Source organism: Taudactylus pleione, unplaced genomic scaffold, assembly GCF_031769625.1.
Source record: "Taudactylus pleione unplaced genomic scaffold, aTauple2 ptg000535l, whole genome shotgun sequence".
In the NCBI taxonomy this organism is placed as follows: Eukaryota; Metazoa; Chordata; class Amphibia; order Anura; family Myobatrachidae; genus Taudactylus; species Taudactylus pleione.
In genome coordinates, this window is record NW_028284937.1 from 4,897,007 (window position 1) to 4,916,913 (window position 19,907).

Sequence of the window (19,907 nt, forward strand, 5' to 3'; positions counted from 1 at the left end):
TAAAATCTTAGTCGCCATGGCGACCTGGATTTGTCGATCCCTGCACTAATTGGTACAGTAGCGTAGAGAAGTGAGCGGCATTTCTGTAAAAAACTAAATAATATTGTCAGGGCTGCCTGACCCTTGATTCCACAAATTCCTGATTATCTAGTGTCTCTCTGAAAGATGGGAGGGAAATACTGTGAAAAGAAGAGGTCCATCCAGTCACTTCTAAGATGGCTGACGATGGCTCCTGTACTGGCTCATGTAGCTGCTCTCTTGCCTCCTTGCCCCAAAGTTTACCAGACACATAGACAGGTTCCTCTATAAGGGCAGATAACTCTATTCGAATTCATGTGCCTCTTTTTTCTACAACTGCCTATGGAGTACAATCTGCCTGAGGGTCTACAAACTATTTATCTTTGCAGGGTTTGCATGATCTACTTTATTTGAATAGTGGATTAATTTAAACTTGAGCTTTATGTTTTACAGAATAACCTACAGGAAATATGATAAATAACGGGGGATATTGCAAGACACATAGAGGCCTTGGAGGAGTATTGTAACTCTTTACTTAACTAACTTATTAAAATGAAACTTATAAGGCCCATACATCTTGGTTGTATCGGTGCAATTTACCATTCTGTGGACGCCGGGGGGGGATTGGAGAGGTCCAACATGTTGGACAATCTTGATTCCCTGATTCCGATCCAAAAATGGTTGGAATCGGCAAATCAGGGAACACCTGATTACCCTAACAGATCACCGATATCCGCCGATCTGTGTTTTTGATCACTAATCGGCAGATAAAATCATTGTTGGAATAATGTGGATTTGGGCCATAAATATATGTCCCGGATTAAACTAATTGCTGCTGAAAATTGTGCTGATAATCTTGAAAATTTGAGGTGTATAATGGATCTCCCAGATAAGGTTAAGATGGCAGATCTCAAGGATGTCTGGATTCTGCAGAAAGGGTTTGAACAAATATAGGGACTGCTGAAGCTTTCCCACCACATTTTCACCATGTAAATGTCCCCCTCCCCCCGTTGCACCACCAAGAACCATTCTAGCTCTATATACCTGGTGATATTGAAAACTTTATGCCTATAAAACTACTTTATTCCTTACATTGAACTTACCATACTACATGTGCATCGTGGAAGTTAATATTAAAGTTCAGGCTTAAGTATCTGATAGGCAAGACTAAAGTTTTAAAAATATTTTGGTATCGGTTCCAAGCTTTTCTAGTAGTCTACTAGATCCACCCTTGTTCACTTTATAATATAATAGCTTTTTCCATGTAGAACTGTATAAAAGTATATAAAATAGAGCTAGATCTTATTCTTGAATATATGTTTTACATTATTTCATAGTCTGACCCACGTACCTGTAGGAAAAAAACTCACATCCTATATGCTATGTAAATGGGGGAAGAGCAATGTCATTAAAGTACAATAGTGCAAATCCCCAGTGCTTAGGAACAAATTAATTAAAACACGGAAGACAAAGATGATACCACTAACCCCGGCTTGGCTCCTGTCCTAAATATGAATGTTGGGAAAATGAAGGTTCCATCATGTTTCTGATTAAAACTGAGATGACCTCAAGAGGCACGTGAGAGAGACCAGGGGGGTCATTAGGTGGAAGGTATAAAATCGCTGCTCTCATAGTGCCGAAAACAAACAGTATTCCAAACTGTAGGGAAACGATTATTCTGACCATGACTACTGCAAGAAGAGCCTCATTCACAGGTACAAATATGGTGTAAATAATTATGTAAGGAATATTACCAGTATTCATCTGAATTTTCTACTACCTGCATGTCAGATCGAATGACAGAGAATGGTAGAATGGTAGAACACAGTGAATTCCCCATTAACTTTTTGGGGATCTGGGCACATTGCAGGGAAGAAAGTTATATTATTAAAGGGGTAAACAAACTTCACTGCCATTGCTTTAGATTATGTTTTTAATGACTGCACTAGTTGTTGCATTTACAACTTCATCTCATTGGTATACCCATGGGCCTAGCTATAGAGGGTGCAGGGGGTGCCATTGCTATGGAGCCCTGAGGCTTAGGGGGCCCTAGACCCAGGTTATATAGTTGCATACCAATTTTCTGGATTTTCTTGCTAAGCAATTATATTTGACCCCTGGCCGAGTCTGAATGGGGTGACATTCCATTTTCAGTGAGAGGTGTGTAGTGGGGCCCTGTAATGTGGCATAATCTGAACTGAAGGGCACTGTAATGTACCATAATTTGACCTGCTCATTTTAATGTGGTGTAATATGAAATGGACGGCACTATAATGTTACATGATAAGAACTGGGCCACTGTAATGTGGAATAATATGAACTGGGGGCACTGTATGTCATATAGTGAATTGGGGGTACTGTGTGGCATAATTGTACTGGCAGCCCTACAATGTGTCATAATGTAAACTAGGACACTGCTATGATTCATAAAATAAACTAGGGCACTACTATGTGGCATACCATTAACTAGGGCACTACTATGGGGCATAACACTAACTAGGGCACTACTGTTTCAGAAAATGAACTATAGTACTATTAATAAAAATAAAAATATTATGGGGCATAAAATGTAACAACTGCTGTGGAGAGTTGTCTCTGTAGAAGTATTAGGACAGGGGCCCCTTCAAAACGTTGCTATGGGGCCCACAAAGTTCTGGCTAGGCCCCTGGGTATACCCTCACTTCTCCTATTACTTTCAGTATAAAGGCCCTCATACACGGGGCGATAAAGCAGATGATCTGACTGATTGGTGCGATTTGCCTGCTATATAAAACGTCATCTTTCATGGACATCTGTGCTGAGATGTCCATGAAAGATGATATTTTGCCTTCTTATGAGATCTGAACTTGGCGTGAAGGTCCGAGCCAAAATCGAACTGCTCATCTTTAGTTTCAATGCATTTGGCATGCAAAATTACAGAATGAGTGACGTCTATGGGTGAGCAAACACCAGGTTATAGTGCCTCATTAGCTTTCTAATTGCAAAATTGAAAGGAGCATACTCGCAAAACGCCATTTTGAGAATGATGGCTTACTACTATTATTTAATGAACTAAGCAATTTTAAACTCAGCATTAGCGTTAGAATACAGGTTGAGTCTCCCATATCCAAATATTCCAAAATACGGAATATTCCGAAATTGACTCAGATAGTGAAACCTTTGCTTTTTGATGGTTCAATGTACACAAACTTTGTTTAAGGCACAAAATTATTAAAATTAATGTATAAAATGACCTATAGGCTTTGTGTATAATGTGTATATGAAACATAAATAAATTTCATGTATGTACACAAACTTTGGGCCTGATTCAGAGGTGCAGGCTTATGATAGGCAGTGGAGGACAATGTAGAAGCGGTACACATAATCTGTACCAGTCCAGATATTTGGTTAACGCTCCTATGAGCCATGAATTCTGATGTTACAACCGCCATAACACCTGCCATGTCAGCAGCCCATGGAGAAGTAGGCGAGACAGTAAAAGCCACAGAGGGATCGGTTACTACACAAGCATCACATAGCGTGGTGCCAGAATCAATCCTTCTGCCCACACTGTGTGGCTTCTGCACTCTCCTGTAATGAGAAGAGATGCAGGTAGTGTATTAAAAACAAGACTGTGAAAACATCGGTACAATCAAGTACCATCGCAGCCTCACGCACACTTGCACAAGCCCTGACCTTACTCAGAAATTGCTGACTTCCATGCACGCTATGAGACCTCAGGCTGCGTAAGGCATCGCAGTGGCTAATTTATGCACGCCCCTGCAACGGCGTCCAAACGCACTGGCACACCAGCGTTCGACCGACCATCCCCCCATTACAACCCACAAACGGTGTTTCCTGTCAATCAGTCTGCGATGGGTCTGTGTAGTCCCGTTCGCAGTGGCTTGTTCGCTCACATGCACTGCGATACATACGCAAGCGCAGTATGCGCAACAATCGGCCGATTGCTTGCCTATTAGTGACTGCATTCCTTGCTGAATCAGGCCCCCAGATAACAAATACATGTCAACTGAAAAAGTCTTTTAAGTTTTACGAGAGATAAAGTAAACACTAAGGGGCCTATTCATCAACACTAAATTAACGTTTTTAAGGACATTTTCCTTAAATAACGTTATTTTAGTATTCATGAAGTATCTTAAGGCAGGATATATCACTGATATCTCCTGGTTAAGTTCCCCTGCATTAATTTCCACACTCCCCATACATTAGTATAGGTATGTGGAAATTATGGTATTCATCAGATTCCGAAAATTATGTATTTTCGGAATCTGATGGAGGTACTATCTGCCACTGTGAGGTGGCGAATAGCAGGTGAAACTTACCTGCTTACAGCTGGACAGGTCCCCCGGCATCTTCCTCCTGCGCTCTGGTCTGTCCTCTGGCTCCGGAGGCTGGTCGGACACTGTGTTCTCCTAGCAGACCACAATAAAGATTATAGAAAAATAAAAAAATTCTAATCTGTACTGTGCTCTGCTGGGAGACCACATGACAGACCAGCAGGACAGAGCCGGAGGCTGCTGCGCGGACAGGTAAGTGCGGGACGGGGGGGAGGTTAGCGGAGGGTGGAGGGGGGGTTGGAGGGTACACAAAATTACCACAGCTCTAAGTAGTGCTGCGCATGCGCTGGTTTTACGAATGTAACAGCGCATGCGCAGCACGGATTCCAGCTGCGGTAAGTTAGCGTAGATGGGGATAACTATCTATTTCCCGAAAAGCTGTCATCGCAAAAATTAGAGCTTTTCAGAATAGTTATGGAGAGGAAGAATGAATTCCTTCTGTAATTAGGTAGAACTCCATGCGAGTTCTAAACCTAATTATCCATCGAATTTTATGTGTTGATAAATACTGAATAGGCCTCTCAAGGTGGCAGGAAATCATTAAAAAATATATCATAGCTATCCAATTACTGCAATATCCTTATTGACCATTAGATGGCGTGGAGACTGATGCGAACGATAAATAAATTTTCTGTAAAGCGCTGTGTAATAAGTTTGTGCTATACCGGACATGGCATTGTGTCCCCGGCACTTTCAGTCCACATAATGGCTGCATCCATGCAGTTGTGTTAGTTCTGGTGCTAGTGCTACGCAGAGCCGTAACTAGACATTTTGGTGCCCTGTGCCAGAAAGAGTATTGGCGCCCCCCTCATTTTTCAAAGGGACATAATGCACCCAAAAAAGGGCCATGGCTTCATGGGGAAGGGCCAGGGAAGAGATAGGAGAGGCCAGGAGATGCTGGGGATGAAATAAGAGGAAGCTACAAGCAAGAATGATAATAAACAGAAATTTGACAGGCCCAAACAGCGCCCCCTGCCCTGTGGTGCCCTGTGCCATGGCACCGGCTGCACTACCCTAGCTACGGCCCTGGTGCTACGTATATACATAAGGGATAATAATGATGATAAAATGACTGGAAGGGAGAATATAATATGGTATCTTTATTAAGTTTAAACCTGTTTTTATCCAGTTATTAATGTAAGATATGATCTGTTGTATATTTTATGCAGGAAAGCTGTTGTTTGCACTTCTAATATCCAACATGTTTCTGATGAGAAAGGTGGTTTTCTCCAACCCAATCTGCACCCCGGGCAGTTTCCAGTGCCAAGTCCTGCTCAGTGACCTATTTGACAGGGCAATAAAACTTTCAAAATATATCCATTCTCTCTCCACAGAGATGTTTGAAGACTTTGTAAGTACTGTCCAGTAATCTAATGTAGAAATATTCCTTATGATGTGTTTGTCGGTTAAATATTTTGAATAAAATACCTGCTTATAAAGAAGGGAAGAGGCAGATACTGTATACCTGCCCTTGTCACCAGCTGCTCACTGCAGGAGGGGGCACAGGGCATGAATCAGAGATGAACACTAATGTCGCCGCTGCTGCATCTGTGTGCACAGAATGTTGCAGACGCCAGGATTTGCAATGAGACGCCCACCACCCGCTTTGCAAATCCAAGTGTCTGCGTACAAAGACGCAGCATCGGTCCCAGGTCATTTGCTTATCGGTCTTCTGTGTAACCCTATGGTCGCGCAGATTGGCCGTGGGAACTGAAACACTGGAGCCATGTTTTCTATGTACGGGATCGCAGTCACAGTCTCCAACATGCCCCAAAAATGGTAGTGCCACGTCTGCATTTTTGCCGTATCTTCCGTGTTACCTCCCCCAAACACTCTTAGATTGTCAATCACACTGCGGGAATATAATCGCTGTGACCACCAATGGTACTGCAACTTGACACATGCGCAGTGCATCTTAGATACATGTGCAGACCACCCGTAATCGCTCAACTGCATAAACATCTGCATTGCATCCATCACTGAATCAGGCCACAGTGACTGTCACAAAGGTGAGTAGGAGCAGAAGAGGACGGATACTTCCACTCACCTTTCTACCCCAACTCCACTCACACTGCACTACAGTGATCTCAGGGAGGAACCTCGGGGTAACCCTCCTGCAGTAATAGACTGCACACTGCAGAGATCCCTGGTGAGGTGTAACATGGAGTTTCTCCCATCTGTAGGTTGGAAATACCAGAGATACAGGAACAGTACTAACTCCACTTAATATTTGCCTATTTTGATTTGACTGAAATCATATTTATGTTGCATTTCTTCCTCTTGCTTTATTGTAAGCTTTCATGATCAGGGGCCTGTCTGAGTATGTAGTGGATATAAAGTTTACTGTACCTCTGAGGTGTGCATGCAGACCATATAGATCAGTGATTCCCAACCTCGGTCCTCAAGACACACTAACAGTCCTGGTTTTAGTGATATCCATGCTAAAGCACAGATGGTTACATCAAAATGACTGAGGTACTAATTAAGTCACCTGTGCTCAACTATGGCTAACCTTAAAACCTGGACTGTTAGTGTGCCTTGAGGATCGTGCTTGGGAACCCCTGATATAGATGATCAAAAAGCTACTTTTAAGTGCAAAACATAAGGGTGTAGATTTACAAAGATGGGATAAGTGTCAAAATGTTATTACATGCGCAATTAGAAGCAGCAAACTTGCGCCCCTGAAGCAACCCATACAATGGACCCTGGGCATGATTCAGTAAGGATCACTATCCTGCTTATACGCACGCAACGCAGTTGCTAATATCAGCCGTGATATGTAAATGTTTGCATTCGCATTGTGATCACAGCCTGACATAAGGACGCCCACTTCCCCTTACTCACATCTGTATACTTCGACGGCATAGCTAAATAATCGGTAACATCGGACCCATGCGCACAGTTAAGGCAGCTCAGACCTCACTCAGGAATTGCTTTCTACAGCGCACGCTATGAGGCCTCAGGTGACGTCTGGTATCGCAGTGGCTAATTTCTGCACGCCCATGCAATGGCATTGAAACGCACTGGCACGCCTGCGTTTGCCTGACCAACCCCCCCCCCAAACAGCACTGTCTGTCAATCACTCTGCCATGGGTCTGTTTAGCCTCTGCGATCGCAGTCCCAATCACAGCAGCTAATTCGCTCACGCACACTGCGATGCATACGCATGCGCAGAACGCAACAATTTGCCGATTGCGTGCGATTAAGCAACGGCTTTCCTTGCTGAATCAGGCCCTCTGATCGTTACACCCAAATTATTTTTAAAACAATATAAACATACAGAATTTTCTATCCACCTTATCCCAAGGGGACTACGTTGTCTAAGTTTTTTAACTTTGTTTAAGGCTGATATCTATATCATACATTATGCAAATTTTGCTTGGTTTTAATTTCAACAACCAAATATACACATACAGTACAGTAGCAAATGTTATGCAAAAAATTTACTTTCCAGCATAACCCTTGACTTCATGCATGCAAATGTCAATATGCATATTATTAATTCCAATCAAAAGGAATAGTTCAGGTACTGTACAACAGATTCTGGGCCCGATTCAGACCCGGGCGCTAAGCTGCATTCTCTCGTAGCCAAAAGGAGCCGGGTATGCAAATTCCGCAATCGCACTGTCTGGTGTAAGGACGCCCTCTATGTCTTAGAGAGCGACGGCAGAGCGAACGCACGCCGGTATAAAGAAGCCCACTTTTCTCTCTTAACACACGTCATCTCCAGGAAGTGTATGAATAATCGGAACCATCGAGAACCATCGGAGCTGCACGCAGCGCTTGAGGTAGACATTAACCCGCCGCAAGCACTGCAATCACTGTAGACTGAAATACAACCAAGTGACGTGTACAATGAAGCCCCATGCTAATTATGCACACCCATAAAACTCAGTTTTGACGCCCAGACACGCCTGTGTTCGCAGCACCACTCCCCCGTTCACAAGCACCTTTCCCTGTTACCACCCACAAATGGCACATTCTGTCACTCAAAGTAGCGCTCAGTCTTTGTGCTACAAGTGCACGATTCCCGATCAGTGACTGGTTCGCTCATGCAGGGTGTATTTGCTGCTGTATATAGTTGCCTCTAATTGGTCTTTCCGCAAAAGGTGTATTTGAAGAAAATGCAGAGGACAATGACGTCTCTCAGCTGGCTGTGTCAGATCTGAATACAATGATGATATCTAACAAAGTGTAAAAATGGGCACACTATCAAGATAATGGAGCCCGACAATCTTTTCCAAACTGTCCAGGAAGCGCACCTGTACGTTCATGTGGATTTTCATTAATACAACACTAACCTACTCCTGCACAGTACCCATATTGTAAATGCAGTTCCCAATCAGACAGGAGAAACTCACCAAGTCTCCCAGATGCCCCCTGCTTTTCTGGCTGGGTTTAGTAGTTCCACTCAATCTCTGTAGCCACAATCTCTCTCTCTGCAGCAGGTTCTCACTCAGGTTGTTTCTGGTTCTATGTGCGACTCTCAGTCTAATCTCCAGTCTCTCTACAGTTGGGGATGAACTCTTATAAAGCTTCTCATTCTGATCCTCTCTGGGCTTTGTAATATCACAGACCCACTCGTGCTGAGCAAATGCTTTTGCCCTTGGGCACCTGTTATCTGACTCTTATCTGCTCAGGTTAATGGGCCCATTATACATGCTGAATCGTAAGATCCCTGTCCTGCAAATATGCCTCCATAGGCTTAAAGCAGTTTACATCATCTAAGTTGAGTGAATGAGTTGTGATGGGAATTGTAGCACATAATTGTCCACCTAGTCAGTGCTGTACCTATAGTGCTTAGACTGGAGTCCAGAAGTGGCGAGGTCCAGGGACATCGCTGCCAGCTTGGGCCTCTCTACAGCTCCATCTTCCATTCACCCCGCTCTCCAGAACAGAAGAGCAGTCAGACAGTGCAGTGGAGTGGGGTGTACGGAGATGCGGACTATAGGAGCTAGGAGAAGACAGAGGCAGCTGATAGGAGGATTTTTCAGTGAGGTAAGTTACATGTTGGGGTTGCTCTCAGCTGGCATATAAGGGCATGAGAAAGGGTGCTATTGGCTGGTATATAAAGAAATAAAGGGAGGCACTGCACTGGCATATAATGGCATAAAGAGGCTTTGAGGGTTGAGGCAGATCCTCACTGGGGTGCTCTGAGTACAGAGTAATATAGATGGACATGACTGAGCTGCCTCTATAGCTGGCATATAAAGGGGCATGACTATAGGGGCTATGTGTGGCATATTACCAGTTGGGGCATTACAGTGTGGCATATCTATTGGGGGCATTACTGTGTAAAATATTGTCAACTGGGGCTTTACTTTATTTGTATATTATCAATCATGGGCTAGAACTATAATACATATTATTCAGTGGGGCACTTCTGTGTGGCATATTATAAATCAGGGACATTGCTGTATAGCAGGGGTGGGGACCTTTTTTCTGCTGAGGGCCATTTTGATACATATAACATTATTTGCGGGCCCGATGCAGGCCACGCACCCTCTGTGTGATGTCACATGTGGCGGGACCACAATCACCGGTGATTACAGCAATGCCCGGGGCATCCTGAGGATGCTCCAGGGAGCTGTGAGGGCAGCGCTGTGACCGTCTGAAGTGTCCTAAGGACACTGCAGGCAGCGCTGCTGCATAGATTCTGGCTGCAGTGTGCCAATCTAGGCACCCAGCTAGCCAGATGAGGCTAGCAGAAAAAAGCTCAGAGGGCCAGACCAAATGATTCCGGGGGCCTTATACGGCCCCCGGGCCCGAGGTTCCTCATCCCTGTTGTATAGCATATTAAATTAATAATTAAAAATACATTTATTTCAATATATTTTTATTAGTTTTAGTGTTTCAAAGATTTCCTCAGCAAAGAACACTCACCTAATTGCCAGGAGGCTGACTGAGAAATATTCTATGCCCCAGCCACCCCTCATTCAAACTCGTTTCTCTAAATTCGGGACACCAAGAAAAAAGTTTGGACGCCCCTGGCTTAGATGGGCCTATTTTAAAATATTGTCAACTATGTAACGGGTACTAGTCATCAAACTTGCTGCTCTGGTCATCTCTATCATAACAATTATATATTATGACTTATTTGAGAGTTTGGGGCCTATTCATCAACAGTAAATATCCTGGTAACCATGTGGAAACTAGCGTTTCCACATATTTAAGATTACTGGGCCATTGATCATCATGGGTCCCAAATGGACCACCTGATATTCAGCAAACTCCGAAAACTGAAAGTTTTCGGAGCTTGCTTGCGAGGGATCTGAGTGGATCCCTCTGCTGCCCCCTCACTACTTCCCCGGTGGTTGTAGCCGCGCCAACGGGGAGGAGGTAAGTAATGCAGCTACTTTTGTAGCTGCTCTACTAACCGCGGGGACAGTTGCTTTTCAGAGCAGCTGTCCTCGCACCGGAGCAATGATGAATTGTTTCGGTATCAAGTTTTCCCCGCAGCGAGTTGGATACTTTTATATCCGTCGCAGCGAGATGATAACAATCATCGGGGGCCGTACAGCCCCCGATGATAAATAGGCCCCTAGAGCTTGAATAATAAATTGCTACTACTTTGCTTGCGTACTCACAGTGGGGGAGATGTATCAAAGTCTTGGAGAGTGATAAAGTGGAAAAGTTGCAGAAAGCAACTAATCAGCGTCTAACTGTAATTTATCTAGCTTAGGCCCGTATTCAATTTGAGGCGAAAAGTCCGGATCCGCGATACTTTTTCGCCGATGACGTCATTTTTGCCTGTTTTGCTTTTACCCCGTATTCAATTTGAAAGACTTTCCACCTAGGCGGAAAGTCACTGCAATGTACTAGGCGAAAAAGTTTCACCTATGAATAGGTGGAAAAAAGTACAAAATAGGGGTTTTGGTGTACAACGTTGCGGGAACACCCATGCAGCCTTCAGACAGTCCCCCAAAGGTAAACTGTGTCCAAAAATAAAAAAATGCACTTAAGGACACCCAAAAAAATGACTTTGAAAAAGGGGGCAAAAAAAAAAGTTGGGGTACAAAGTTAAAAACTAGTGAACTAGAACTTGGGGGGGGGGGGGTCCCCAAGTATGCCCCAAGTGTTTTTTGGATTGCAGGTGCTTGTGGCAGGTGGATTTTTCACAATTTTTTCAACTTCATTTTAGCAACTTTTAAATATGCTGACCCCCATTTTCAAGTACCCCAAATTTGCTGGGATAAGTTATTTTCAGGAAAAAATACTCCTGAATACTATTCTGCACCACGTATAGAAAAACTTTAATTAGCAGCTATTGAGCCCGTTTAAAAACACCAAATACCTTCAGCAAGCCAAATCGGGGGGTACCATAGTGAACCCCCATGTCAGAGCATCTTTTGGGGGGTGTCAAGCTGATTTCCAAAAATCAGACAGTACGGGTCCTGTTTTCGCGTACTTTCAAATTGAATAAAGGGTAAAGCGGGCATGCGCGCAATACTTTTCCGCCTACAAAACAGGTGAAGTAGGCGAAAAGTCCGGGCAGCGAAAAAGTATCGCGGCTAGGCTCAAATTGAATACAGCTCTATGTCTTTGAAATGACAGTGAGATGCTGGTTGCTGTGTCAACTACTCCAATTTCTCTCTCTCCAAGGCTTGATACATCTCCCTTAAAGCTATGGGTGACTTGAATATTTATCAGTTGAGCATATTCTTTTTTTCATTATAGGATCAACAATATTCTCAGGGGCGCCAGTTTGTAGTGAAAGCTATGAACAATTGCCATACTTCTACTCTAAGTACTCCAGAGGACAAGGACCAGACTCTGCAGCTGCAAGTAAGTAGCACAGGGGAACTGAGTTACAGTAATAATCACTGCGCTCCAACATTACAGTTACAGATATAGACATACAGGGCCTCATTTAAAGTCAAGAATAAATTAAGCTAAAGTTTGCAAACTTGCACCTGGAGAAACTCATATTGTAATGCAACATACCATTTTTCTCTTGCATGCAGGGAACATATAATCTGCTTGTACATGTAGCATACAAATACCACTGTGAGGTAGAGTTAAACTTAAATGTTCACCCCTCTAAACTCTGAGGGGCCTATTCATCAACACTAAAATAACATTTTTAAGGACATTTTTCTTGATTAACATTATTTTAGTATTCATGAACACACTTAGCACAGGAGGTATCACTGATATCTCCTTGCTAAGTCCCCCTGCGTTAATTTCCAAACTCCCCATACATTAGTATGGGGATATGGAAATTATGGTATTCATTAAATTCTGAAAATTATGTATTTTCGGAATTTGATGGAGTTACTATTCGCCACTGTGAGGTGGCGAATAGCAGGTGACACTTCTGCTTCCAACTGGTGAGGTCCCCGGCGTCTTCCTCCGGCACTCTGGTCCGTCCTCTGGCTCCTGGGGCAGACATGTGTTTTCCCAGCAGAACACAATAAAGTTTAGAAAAAAAAAAAATGTTTTTTTTTTATTCTAAACTGTACTGTGGGCTGCTGGGAGCACACGTGACAGCACAGCCACCGGAGGCGCTACAGCGGGCAGGCAAGTGCGGGGATGGGGGGGAGGTGAGTGGAGGGGGGACGACACACAAACTTACCGCCGCTGTAGGCAGTACTGCGCATGCGCTGGCTTTACGAATGTAACAGTGCATGCGCAGCACGGATTCCAGCTGCGGTAAGTTAGTGTAGGTAGAGATAACTATCTATTTCCCGAAAAGCTGTCATCGCAAAAATGATAGCTTTTCGAAATAGTTATAGGGAGGAGGAATGATGATTTCCTCCGGTAATTAGGTAGAACTCCATGCGAGTTCTAAACATAATTACCTCCAGAGAATTCTAAGGTATGATGAATAGGCCCCTCAGGGAGCCATTTAACAACAGTGCTACTTTCTGGCGGCATATTTTGTTTAGTATCACAGGGATATTAATGAATATGCCGCAGGTAGTTACCATGACTTACCTGTCTGACAAGGTCCCCTGCTGAATCGCAGGGAGCTTAGAGCTGGCAGCGATGGGCTTCTGACTACTGTGCTGGGTCCTTATTGCTGGCAATAGGGACTGTATCACTACCACCATCCATAGAGGCCATAAAGCGGTTAAGTCATACACAGCGTAAGCCCAGTGAATGCTAAAAGGGTTATGACTCGTTCTTAAATGGAGCACTTAGTCTGTCTACACATTTTAAACTTTCCCCCTTCCCCTACATGGTTTTACCAAGGTGCAGAATTACTGAGCACACTGAGTTTACTATGAACTATAAATGAGGCCCATAGGCTGTTAAAATGTATCAGGAGAAAGCAATGCTGTTCAGTGAGTTCTATCAATTTTAGTTTATGAATTCAAAAAACTGTAATTAGACAGTATAAACAGTTAAGATGGGCGATATTGAGAACCCATCATCAGCTCAGAGTGGGGTAATTTGTGGTTGGAACCAATGTAAAGGAGAAGGCAGCCAATCAATGCACAGGGAACTAGCAGCTATCGCTGCTGCATGAGGCATAATGTGAGTTCATAGGCAGAACAATGGTTCAACGTACAATATGTAAGCGTTCACTGTGACAGTGACAGGCAGTGGCGTAACCAAGTTTGACATGAGGGGAGCAAACATGGAAAAAATAGGCTCCCCAGGTCCAGGTTTTTTCTACATGACAGAAAGGTCTTCCACATGCACCTTATATGCCATATGGGAATCGGTATGAAATAGTGACAGTCGGGATCCTGGCGGTCAGAATTCCATCAGGGTTAACATACCGACACTTGTTGGTCGGTATGCTAACCCTCCCTCTTTGGTGCCTAACCCTAATCTCCCACCCTAGTGCCTGAACCTAACCTCCCCCTGCCAACACCCTAAACCTAACCCTGCCCCTAGTGCCTAACCCTTCCCCCCACCAAGTTACTTACCTTCGGCATCTTGGCGGTCGGGATGCTGGTGCCGGGATTCTGACTGGCGGCGGTATTCTGGTGCTGGTAATGTAAGCGTCGGCGTCCCTACCGCCGGGATGCTGAATGCATACCGCCATATGACCCCTCCACCTGTCATTTCTGTACCATCAGACCCGTCCACGTGCCCTTTTTATGCCATCAGACTCCTCCACATGTCATTCTGTATGGCAGCATCACAACATCATCATTACATTACGTCCATGATACTGCCAGGAACTTGTGATATGTGATTGGCGCCTTTTAAAGCACCCAGATCTACTGAACCTCACCAAACCAATAACGGCCCTGTGGGGGCCACAAGGCAACTACCCAATTCGCTGTGACGTTAAACTGGCAATGCTAGGACAGGCATAAGATGCCAATTTTTAGCTGTTTATGTCACAGGTAATAGGTACATTTTAAAACAAACGTGCTTAGGATAGAAATTACCCATGTAGATTAGAAAGAAAATCTCCTTTTGTCTTTCAAATATTTTTACCTACAAGACACTTATTCATTTGCATTTATTGTGGCCCCGTCTATAACACCATTGCGTGTGGACCTCCTCTTTTAACTCCCAATACATTAATTAAATTGGCGGTGCCAGCTATTTGGCACTCGTCTGTTTTTTGATTATTTGGAAATTGAGTTGTTCCAGTATCTTAAGATGTTACCCCTGCCTATCGGTGACATCTACTTCTACTACTGTATATAAACACAAACAATTGTATTAATGGTCTACCTGTGATTCAACAGCACGATGATCTGCTCAGCCTTGTAAACAAGTTACTACTCTCATGGTCCCAACCTCTGCAACGCTTGACCACAGAAGCTCCAGACAACCTAGTACAAAAGTTAAAAGAAGCTGAGGAACAAACAAGGAACCTACAAGGAGGAATAGACAGAATTTCTGGAAGGGTAAATATCTCACTAGCCACTAGAGGGAGCTGCTATTGCAAAGTAAAGCATCTAACTTTTGTATTCACTTGCAAATACAAAATCTATATTTAAATCTGCAGAAAATCTTGGTTATTAAAAGGAAATTAAATTATGTGTACAGTAGAAGCTGCTCTAATGAAAAACTGTGCATCCAGGGATAAAGCCATAACTTGTGCAGCCCAGTTTGAGGTTTCAAGAACAGAGATGAAGCATCCATTCACACAAATTTTGCTATGGGGCCAGTAATTGCAGGACACACCCGTGTGCATACAGTTAGTTGCAGCTAATGTATAAAAATAAACGTCTGGAAGAGATCATTTTGCCTCTGTTAGAATTACTCTAATCTATAGATGGTAAAATAGCTCTGGCTCAATATAAAGCAAAGGTTCCTAAACTCCACCATTACAGTCCAGGTTTTAAGGATATCCATGCTTGGGCACCCGGGTGACTAAGGGGTATATTTACTAAGCCTTGGATGGAGATAAAGTGAAGAGATAAAGTACCAGCCAATCAGCTCCTAACTGCCATGTCACAGGCTGTGACATGGCAGTTATTGAAAAATGACAGGAGATGGTTGGTTGGTTTGGCTCAGTGTGCACTTTCTACAACGGGATCGGGAGGTTGGGGATCACAGTTAAGCAGGACTAAAAAGTCAGACCTCCCGCTCCGACCGTTGCAGGAGTGTTTGAAGTCGCTTCTTGGCCAACGCCCCTGCATACAAACCTATGCAATTATCGGTCCAATTCGCTGATATCGAGGGTGACTAGCCGGATATTGCATACGTGTCTGTGTACCAGGGGTTAAAGTGGGCAGGAACGGGGTGGAACTGAGGGCCTGATTCAGAGCCAGACGCTATTTGCGCTCGCTCGTTCAGAAAAAGGGGCGGGCTATTTAAATTGAGCGCTTGCTCTTTGCGGTCTGTTGACGCCTCTATGTCTGAGCGAGCGAATGAAACATGCTCTCCTTATTTTGTAAAGACGCCCCCTGGCCGCTCGCATCCTACGTCAGCTATTTATTTGATTAATCGAGTACATCGAAAGGCATCTGAACTGCTCGTAGTGCTTGTGGTAGGATTTTCCTACCGCAATCATGCGAACAGTTCAGGCTAAGAAACAACCAAGTGACGTGGTCGATGACGCTGCTTTGTTAATTATGCACACCCTTAAAACGCCCGTTTTGACCTTTTGGCACGCCTGCGTTCGGATCACCACTCCCGGTTTTCAAGCACCTTCCCCTGTTATCACCCACAAACGCCTCATCCTGTCACTCAAATTAGCAGGCACTCGCTATTTTGCGAGCGCTCAATTTCTGACCGCAATGACTGGTTGGCGCATGCGCATTACGCTGCATGCGCAGATGTGCGAACATCGCTCGGAGCGAACGAGCGGTCGCTTACGAGCGGCTCTGAATCAGGCCCTGAGTTCTGTCACCTCTAATGGTAGGTGGAACTAGTTCCACCTCCACCAAGTCCCTGCACAGAAGTCCCACAGACAGACAGCCACTCACTCTCTGCCTAGGGAGGCTCAATTTCGTCAGAGAAACCAGCATATAGGGACGGAAAGAATCAAGTGAAGGCAATACGTAGGGGTTGAAAAAAAACATTGGGCATCCAAGTGACACAGACTAGTTTGGGGGGACCCCATAAAAAAACTCAAAGGCACGGCAGGAAAATAACACTGATGATATATTTTTTTAAGTGATCTAACTTTGTAGTATCAGCTGACGGCAGGAGTGCTAAAAAAAACATCTAAAATGTATTTCACACTGTCATAGCCACCAAAGCTTCTGGGTGCCTAGGCGGTCCCCAGCCATTCTCTTTACTGTTTCCTATACACAAGTGTGTGTGTGTGCGCGTGTGTGTGTGTGTGTGTAACAGTTTTCACAGTTATTTTGGCCTGTCAGAGTAGCGTGGCGGGGGGGTGGTGAGTAGGCGGTGAGAGAGATGAGTTCCACCACCTCTCCAGGACCACATTAAGCCCTGCTGTGTACCCCAAAAGAAAACAATCAGCTTTAGTTGTGTTTTTTTTTATATATATATACTTTGCTGAAACCATATCGCAGAGCTCTGTACAACAGTTACCTTTTAGAGCTGTAGAGATGCCAATGTGTTTCTTATGCTTCATTTTTTTCAAGCACAATACACATTTCCATTTCCAATCATTAAAAAAAAGATCACTGTATACATACTTAATTTATATCCCAAAAGCTAAAAATTTTAGTGTGTACAAAAGTATGGAAGGATCCTATCACTGTGAAGCAAGCATTTACTCGTTAGAGATATACATTATATGTAGGAGCCCTGTGTATAAAGCCAAAACAAATTAGATTATTTTTTATAGTTTTTGACAATAACTTATACTTTTACTGTACGTCTCTATTCGCAGGTTTTATAGCAGCAAGTACTAAGGGGTATATATACTAAAGTGCAGGTTTTTAGGAGTGTTGTTGCCCATAGCAACCAATCAGATTCTAACTATTATCTTCTAGATGTGCTAGATAAATTATAAGTGGAATATGATTGGTTGCTATGGGCAACAACTCCACGTCTAAGAAACACTTTAGTAAATATACCCCTGAGAGTGACACAATCTTTAATTTCAGATGCTGATCAATTTAGATGACTTTCACCCGCAAATGCTTGGTCCTGGTGCAGTCATGATGCCGCCTCAGGGGGAGTCTCATCTGCTCTCCACCTACCACTTGCTGCACTGTTTCCGAAGGGACTCTCATAAGATTGACAACTACTTAAAGATCCTCCGATGCCGTATGATCCATGCCAACAACTGCTAGGGGTGGCATGTATTCTAAACTAAATCAATCAATTGCATTCCATCTTCTATTTGGACGTTGCCCAAAAGTGTATATCTCAGACTGTTACATGTATACCTTGTTCTAATTTCAACATAAACCACCTCATGTACAGACTCCACTGTTCGTCACAATGTACTTATTAAAAATAGCTATCGCCATTTGCGTAGTACTGAACCTGGTCTTAGCGTGATTTTATAACCGGGGCCAATATATTGTGAGTGAAATATAATAAGAAATACAACCGTATCTTATTTCTGTAAGATCTGTCTTGTCTCCAACATGCATGTACAGTGGGAGCCGGGGTGTGCAATGCCCCTCCAACAACAGAACAGACCAAGGATAGGAGGAGAACTTGTGGGCATAAGCGGTCATAAGGCATAAATGAGATTGTATTCTCGTGGCGCACAGACAAAGGTATATATACAATAAAATTTTACTTTTATTATCATTGATTTAAAATATTCCCAATAATTGGGGAATATACAGTGACATATATAGGTTAACTATAAAAGAATCAAACATATAAGTGAAAGAGACAGATACACAAATTAAATATAATAATGATGTTAAAAAGCGAAGTCCACTAATGTGTCTTTATTAATAGAAGGAACTGCCTGTTGAAAGGAATCTGAGAAATAATCTTTGCTAATGAAATGAAGCCTGCTATTGGCTAGAATTTACAATTCCTATCTTATCATGAAATATAGACATTCAAATACTGACATTGACTGTCTTATTCCATAAAAAGGAAATCCACCAATAAATGATTAGTGCCCACAAAGACGACTTATCAAGGATCTATAGTGAATTGAATCAAGCTTGTGAAATTGTATATTCCAAAATACGATTGGAATAACATTTCTTTAAGGAAATACAACTATATCCACTTAATCACTTGTGCTGGTAGTCTCACATACTTATCAGCCAGAATAGGCAGCATACATAGCTGACTATAATTATGTCTAGTAGACCTGGAGCCGGCCCTGAAACTATCTGACAAATGGCTTTGTCATTGGGGTGAGTAATAAGTAACACTCATGCTGCTGTACAACTACACATCCCAGCACACCATGACAGATTTTACATTTATGCTTGGACAAATTGTGTCAGGGTATGCTGGGATGTGTTCAGGGCCGGATTAAGGACTGTGGGGGCCCCTATCGATAAAAGTTGTATGTGTGTTTATATTATATATATATATATATATATATATTAAAGCCGAAGGGCTGCACTCACAGTTCATTCAAACTAAAGATGTGCGCCGACCCTCGTGTTTTGGTTTTGGATTTTTTCTTAAAAAAATCAAAAAAACTGCTAAAATCACATAAAATTGGCTTTTTTTTGTTCCTACAGTATTAATAACCTCAATAACATTTATTTCCACTTGTTTCCAGTCAATTTTGACCAACTCACAAGGGGACCAGGAACATGCTTTCCAAAAATTAATAAACAATTGACTTAAATAATGCTGTGCAAATCTTCTATAAACTGGCATTTCCCAACCTGTAGAGGGACATAAAAAAAAAACAGTTAGTGGCCTTCAAACTGCCGTTGTTCCCACTGTCCACTTAACCATATGAGATATATTGTGAACAAGCGGAACAGAGCAGCAAATGCAACTTTCCGACCTAAGGTTAAGTATTACGTTGTGTCTTTCTTGAGCGCCATGCCTGCTTGCTGGGAGTTGATTTTTTTCATCCCAGAAGGGGACCAGGAAGCATGCTTTCCAAAATATAAATAGACAATTGACTTAAATAATCCTTTGCAAACCTTCTGTTCTGTAACGGAATTTTGTGACCTGTACAGGGACATTAAAAAAAAACAGAGTTAGTTAGTGGGCAGCAAATTGCCATTGTTCCCACTGTCCACTTCTTCTGAGATATGTGAATGTTAGAATGTGGAA

The 19,907-nt window shown here is 43.1% G+C and overlaps 1 protein-coding gene across 1 annotated transcript; it reads left to right on the forward strand.

Annotated features, from left to right (window-relative positions):
* Positions 1-1,678: 1,678 nt before the first annotated feature.
* Positions 1,679-18,130, forward strand: LOC148501062 (prolactin-like). Its single transcript, XM_088450987.1, has 5 exons — positions 1,679-1,733; positions 5,525-5,706; positions 12,033-12,140; positions 15,011-15,172; positions 17,795-18,130. Exons 1-5 carry the CDS (start codon positions 1,703-1,705, stop codon positions 17,981-17,983), a joined length of 672 nt encoding a protein of 223 aa, XP_088307113.1. The 5' UTR covers positions 1,679-1,702; the 3' UTR covers positions 17,984-18,130.
* Positions 18,131-19,907: the final 1,777 nt, after the last annotated feature.